Source organism: Calidris pugnax, unplaced genomic scaffold (genome assembly GCF_001431845.1).
Source record: "Calidris pugnax isolate Ruff unplaced genomic scaffold, ASM143184v1 scaffold24, whole genome shotgun sequence".
Classification (NCBI taxonomy): domain Eukaryota; kingdom Metazoa; phylum Chordata; class Aves; order Charadriiformes; family Scolopacidae; genus Calidris; species Calidris pugnax.
In genome coordinates this window covers 28,501,753-28,508,623 of record NW_015090922.1, presented here as the reverse complement: position 1 = coordinate 28,508,623, position 6,871 = coordinate 28,501,753, and the positions used below count along the sequence as shown (strand labels likewise).

The 6,871-nt window shown below is 47.8% G+C and overlaps 1 protein-coding gene across 1 annotated transcript; it reads left to right on the top strand.

Annotated features, from left to right (window-relative positions):
- Nucleotides 1–3,425: 3,425 nt before the first annotated feature.
- Nucleotides 3,426–4,541, top strand: LOC106892930 (inositol 1,4,5-trisphosphate receptor-interacting protein-like 1). The gene has a single exon (XM_014950498.1). It carries the CDS (start codon nucleotides 3,426–3,428, stop codon nucleotides 4,539–4,541), a length of 1,116 nt encoding a protein of 371 aa, XP_014805984.1.
- Nucleotides 4,542–6,871: the final 2,330 nt, after the last annotated feature.

Here is a 6,871-nt window from a genome sequence, read left to right as displayed (position 1 = left end):
CCCAGCACATTGTAAAGGAGCACATGGTAGCCTAGACTGCATTCTCCTTAGCACTGCTGGGGACAGTGATCAGTATGTACAGACTTTATGAGAAAGATATTCCCTTTAATCACATCATCCACACTCCTACTATCACTCTGGCCACTCCTCCACTACATTATGTTATTACTAGAGAGTACATCAAGAAGAGGGGCCCAGCTCAACCTCTGTATAAAGACATACCTGTGCAAACATGTCTACCCTTTTGTTCTTCATTCACTTTAATATAAATCCTGTAAATCCATAATGGAGTCAGGACTACAGGAGAATAATCTAATCTTCTTATCATCTGGTACTGCTTTGACCCAGATACCACCTCAAAACACTAGGAAAGGAGTGATTTCTGGAGGAACTGGATTTGCTTACCTAGAAGAGCTTCAGCATTGCCAGGCTGAAGGAGTAATAAAATACAGCAAATTTTGTGATCTGTAGTCATTAGAAAGAGTCAACACGTTGTTTTTCCAGGGCAGTGGGATATATTCATAGTCCAACTATAGTTCTAAACACTTTGTATATTTTTTGAAAATTAATTACCCATTTACTTCTCTCTGCATCATATCCATCAAAGTAAGGATTTCAGACATTGTAAAATCACTTATTTATATTTGAAACACAACTGTGCACTTCATTTTGACTGCACTATGCTCACAATTATCAGAGACAGAGTTTCCCTCAATTTGATTTTATGATCCTGTACTGGATCTGGCTGTGATGGAGTTAAGTTTCTTCATAGCAATCTGTGTGGCATTCCATTTTGAATTTCAGGATAAAATGGTGTTGCTAACACAGCAGTGTTTTGACTATTGCTGAACATGTCTTGAACAGCATCATGGTTTTCTCTTTTTCCAACTCTGCACCCAAGTGAGTAGGTTTGGGGTGCACAGGAAGTTTAGACATGATGCATCCAGGACAGCTGAACTTAACTGATCAAAAGGATATACTTTGCCATACAACTTCATGCTCAGTAATTGCTCAGTAATAAAACAGAGTGGGGGGAATTTGGGACGGTTGCCATTGCTTGGACACTGGTTGGGCATCAGTCTATTTGTGGGAGGAAATGAATTATTGCCTTTACATTACTTGTTTTGTTTTATTTTGTTTTGTTTCTTCCTCTTTCCTTTGCTTACTAAACATCTCAACCTATAAGTTTTCTTAGTTTTGCTCTTCCTATTCTTTCCCCTGTCCTGCTGGGGCAGGAGAGAGGAAGGGAGGGAGGAAGTGGTTGAGTGGTGCTTAGCTGCCCACTAGAGTTAATCAACAACAGATCCTTAAAATGTTTACCCCACCTGACTCCAGCTATCAATAAGTATGGTTCAGATAGCAAGGATAACCTAAGCTTTTCTTCCCAGCTCCCGCTACAATCAGTTGAGAAGCAAACTAAGGAATTAGTTCACTTATTTCAGACAGCTGTCCCAAGGGCTGACCTGCTGTCTTTTTCAGTCCCTCTCATTGACCGAAGAGGGAACCTAGAAAGTATCTCAGGTACTGATGGTAGTGAAGCCAGAGGACCAGTGTGGACTTGGCATGGGCAAACCATTCAGTCTCCACTTCGCTATTTGGGCAGGTTTTGAATCCCTAGCATTGGATTGCACAGGCAGAAATACACATGCATTAATACATAAGTTTGTTGATACATGTGTACTGTGTTTCTCAGACAAGAGTCCAAAGCTAGAACTCCAGGGAGAACTGTGCAAACTTTTCTGTAATGTTTGTGTACCAAAGCCACCAAAGGGGCTTTTAGCCTCTAAAAGGAAAGAGGAAATATTTTAAAAAAGAAAGCATTTGAGTCTGCTGAGTGAAACAAATTAAAATAAAATGTTTGAAAACAAAGCCCTCCTCTAACCCAGCATATTTTTGCAGCATGAGTCCTTCTCTCCAGCTTTGCTCTTCAATCCAGCAACTTTCCGTAGCTTCTTCCATTGCCACAAATGTTGCAGAAGCTCCCTTTGGGCTTTGGGTGGCCCCCCTGATGCAAGCTGGCACGCAGCTGCCCTGAGGAACACTGTGGGTTTTGGCAGTGCTGCAGGCTTGCTGCCTACTATGGCAGGCTCGAGTAGATTGGATTCCAAATCCCCTTCCTCAGCTCTGTGCTTGCTGTCAGAAAAGAGGCAGTTGCCCCATTTTCCGAGTGAATTGTGTTTGAACATCTGTCATAAGCATATAGTCTTTTGTGTTATTTTAGCAAAGGCCATGTCATTTTAGCAAAGTATACTATCCTTTACCTAGTAAAATCATAGAATCATAGAATGCCTTGGGTTGTAAGGGACCTTAAAGGTCATCTAGTTCCAAACCCCCTGCCATAGGAAGGGCCACTTCACACCAGACCAGGTTGCTCAAAGCCCAATCCAACCTTGTCTTGAACACTTCGAGGGACAGGACATCCACAACTTTTCTGGGAAACCAGTTGCAGTGTCTCACCACCCTCACAGAAAATAATTTCTTCCTAATATCTAATCTAAATCTACCCTCTTTTAGTGTAAAATCATTACTTTTCATTCTATTGCTGATAAAGAGGCCCTCCCCATCTCTCCTACAGGCCCACTTCAGGTACTTGAAGGCTGCCATAAGGTCTCCTAGGAGACCAGGCTGAACAACAGATTTAATCCTTCAGATTTAAACCGTTGACCAAGTCTCAGACTAGGATTGGATCCAGACGCCCCTAGACTTCTCTCTGGGAAGGAGTGTAGAAAGCAAGGTGGTCCTCTCTGACCCTCGTGACTCCATGGGAAAAGGTGTACTGGACACTTCTGCCTGACTGTGTCCTCCATTCAGTAAATAACCGAGTGCACCTTGCCATCAAATCTTGTTAAAACACTCTATCAAAGGCTCTGGCTGAGCCGGGCTGGGGTCAGTGTCCGGCCGGTGCCCATGATGCACTGTGACGCCTGTCACACCACAGGGGACACGTCACAATGAGGGCAGCTATAAAGGGCGCCAGCAGGCAGCTGCCCCAGTACGGCCTTGGCCAGCGGTGAGTGTGCTTACAGGCTATGGCTTTGATAAAGGTCTGCGTCTTGCCTATGCTGACCTTCTTCCAGATCCTGCCCATGGTTGGCTATGAGCTGGATGGGGCCACGCGTGAGCACATGCGTCTCCGTGCTGAGGAGACAACTCAGCTCCCGCTTCTGCAGGTGAGAAGCCTGGAGCAGAAGAGCCAGGAGCAGAGCAGCTTTGTCCAGGGAGCCCTGCACTTCGCTTCCTTGCAGCACTGGCAATTCTGGGCGGTTGCTGAAGTCTCACTGCTGCTCTTTGGGCTCTGCTGGCGGCTCAGGAAAAGGAGCCATCAGCCAGAGATCACCTGGGAAGAGGAGAGCTCTGGCAGCAGCACAAAGGGCAAGGTAAAAGAAAGCAAAGGACAAGAGTCTGATGACAAGGGGCGTCTGATCATGACTATTGCAAAGGACATCCATTGGGCAATGAAGAGCGTGGCCTACAAGTGCCGGGTGGCAGAAGAGCTGGTGAGCGACCTCCTTGCTATCTTCCAAGCACGCTTGGCCAACAGTTTCTTCCCGGTGCTAGAGCCAGCCATCGGGGTGGGCAGCACCTTTGAAGGTTGGAGTCCCTGTGGGCATGGTGTGGTCTACTGCCTGCTTGTGCCCCTGAAGCCCCCCCGTGGACACACGTTCCACCTGGAGCTGGGCTCTGTGGAGGGGATGCCGGCAAAGAGCCACATCCGTGTTCAGCTGGACTGCACCTGCATGAGGGACCAACATGTGGAGAACATGCTCTGCTTCGTGCACCAGCCCAAGGAGGCACTGAGGAGAAATCAGGATTCCAGCCTCATAAACAATCTCTGCACCGGCTTGTACCTGGATGCACAGAAAATTGCCCTCTGGTTCCAGTCCATGGTGAGCTCAGCCTGGGCAGAGATGCCTCAGTGGCATCACTACAGTATGAAGGTGCTGCCTTCCCACCGCTCCTGCAAGCTGCTTCTGATGACTGCCTCCAAGAGATCCCTTTTTGTCGAGGTGATCTTTGGGGTGCAGGAAGGCAACTCAGACATCTTCCTGAGCAGCCAGGCTACAGAGGCCATCTTCACCCTGGGCACAATGTGGACAGAGAGCTATGCTGTGGCAGAGGCCAAGTTCTTCAGGCATATGGCCATGCAGGCCCCGCAGGACACCTTCCCCCTCAAATGCCTGCAGCTCTGCGCTGGTATCCTGGTGGGCACAGGTTTTTCCACCTATACGTTCAAGACCATTGTGATGCACCTCCTCAACACCCTGCCCCTGGAAAGCTGGGGAAGGAGGGAGTTCCTCTTGCGGCTACAGGATATCATGTGGTACCTGCACAGCTCCTTGGAGGAGAAACGCCTCGACCACTTCCTCTTTGCCAATGAGAACGTGCCTGAGGACATTGTCTTGCCCCCAGCCTTCCAGGCGGCTGAGCCACTCAACCTTTTCCAGCGCCTAGTGCAGGATCCAGCTGCCCACGCCAAGGCACTGCGTGAGTTGGAGGAACTGCAAGATCGGCTCACAAGACTGCTCTTCTTTGGAGTCTGAAAGAGATCTTCATGGACAGAGCAGTGTCTGTGTCCCCTCAGCTGCGCCGCTCCTTCTGGGAGCTCTGCTGTGTGCAAAGTTGTCAATAAACCGTGTGTGTTTGAACAAAAGCTGTATCTCTGAGTGTGCATGCATCAGCTTTTTGGGAAAGGTGGGCACAGGGTGCTGACTGCTCAGCTGCCCCAGAGTTGGGGAGCGTTTGCTGAGCGGGTGGGCTCTGATTTCTTGGATTCTGTAGCTAAGGCAGCTGTGTGGCAGGTGAGGTGCACTCTTCCCTGTATTTGGGACGCCTCCAAGGGAAACCCAAGCAGGGCATGTAGGCAAAGATTTGCAAGCTCTTTGATAATGGTCACATCAAATGAACTGCCTCTGTCTGGATGCTGAAGAAGCCCAAGTGGTGCCCGGTGCCCATCAGCCCAAGGGATGTGGTTTTTCCTGGCTCTCAGAGGACCGAGCTGTTCCAAAACCAACTCTTGCCTTTTTTCACAGCAGGCCTAGTTGGAGCCAGCTCATGCTGCCTGTCCCTCCTGGCACCGCACTCTGAGCTGCCAATAACCTCTACTCCAGTCCCAGTGTGAGAGTAAAATGCCCACTCCTCTCAGTAGCAGCGCTACAGGGTGAGCGAGAGCTGCAGCCAGTCCCTGAGTGTCTGCGGAAGCCATCACTGCCTGTGTCACACTGCCCATGGGCTTTTGAGAGAAGCGGCCACCTTCACAATTGCCTTGCATCAAGGACTCACCCCAACCAGCAGTCTGTGTCTGGCAGGTGCCTGTGATGTGCTACGACGCCTGGCACACCACAGGGGATGCGTTACAATAGGGGCATCACTGTGGAGGTCTCCCTCTCCTCCAGGGTTCACAACCCCAATGCTCTTAGCCTGTCCTTACAGCAAAGGAATCCCATCCCTCTGATTATTTTTGTGGCCCTCCTCTGGAGCCGCTCCAACAGCCCCATGTCTTTCATGGGCTGAGGGCTCCATATCTGTATGCAATACTCCAGGTGGGGTCTCACCAGGTCAGAGTAGAGGAGCAGAATCTCCTCCCTCAACCTGCTGGCCATGCTTCTTGGTGCAGCCCAGGATATAGTTGGCTTTCTGGGCTGTGAGCACACATTGCTGGGTTATGTAGAGCTTCTCATTCACCAGCACCCTCAAGTCCTTCTCCCCAGGGCTGCTCTCAGTCCATTCTTCACCCAGCCTATATTTGTGTTTGGGATTGCCTCATGGCATGAGCAGGATCTTGCAGGACCAAATGTGTGCAGACAAATCAAACAGCCCATCCAAGTGAATCAGACATGCAATGTATTTTTTCTGAGCACTAGTAGTAAATCTGATGTGCACAGGAGGGGTTTAACTTCCGTTGCATGTGCAGATCACATGAGAAGAGGATGTTCAAGGCATTTAGCCAACACTTCCTGGAGCCTGTGCAGTCACACAGCACTGGGCTGGCTCTTTATGGCAATCCACCATAGCCTTCAGGAACACTACATCCACCCAAGGCACACAGCAGTCTTAAATCTTAGATATATGACTAAGAGCATACCTAGTGTCTCCAGATGAACAGCAGTGTGATAAAATTGTCTGCTCTGCAAAGGTTACCAGTCAGCCCAGGCATGTCTTACATTTCCTTAAGGTCCACTTTAAAAGAAGTTCAAGGTGAAAAAAATAAATATGCTCTGAACACTTGGTAGTCAAATTGGTATCACAGCTCTGTGATAATCTGTGGTTTCACAGTTGTCCTGCTAGCAGTACTCACATTAGCTTGTTGAAATCTGAGAGGCTTGTATACATCAGGTTCAAACACAGGAGTGACTGCAGTGCAGACAGCCATTTGATAAATGTTATGAAAGGAACAATAGAAAGAGATGTGTTGCCAAGCACAGTTCTGAGTTGCAAAGGGAAGTAATGGAAACACAAGGTAAAATATTATTTTTGGATATTGGAGAGTGCATAGTATGGAATGTTTTGGAATTCATTTATATTTGTTTGGCCGCTTGCTTGATTAGGACAGATAGCATTTGGACTTCATTTTGTATATTTTCTTCTTACCACATTTTTTGGCTTTTAGATTTGAAACATCATGAAAGGAAAAATTAGTGCCATATTCTAAGAACTCTTCTTTGCATCATATGTCCTTTCTTTCCTCCCGTGATATTGCAACACACCTGTGTTAAAAACTCAGTGCTGATTGTGGAATATAAAAGTCTCCTCTGACTGCACAAGAATATCTCTTGGATATCACTCCTGACTTCTTGGGCTGAAAATGCATATGGAAGAAGAAAATGGGGAACATGCTGAACTTCAAAAGAGAAACTTGGACAAAAAATGACTG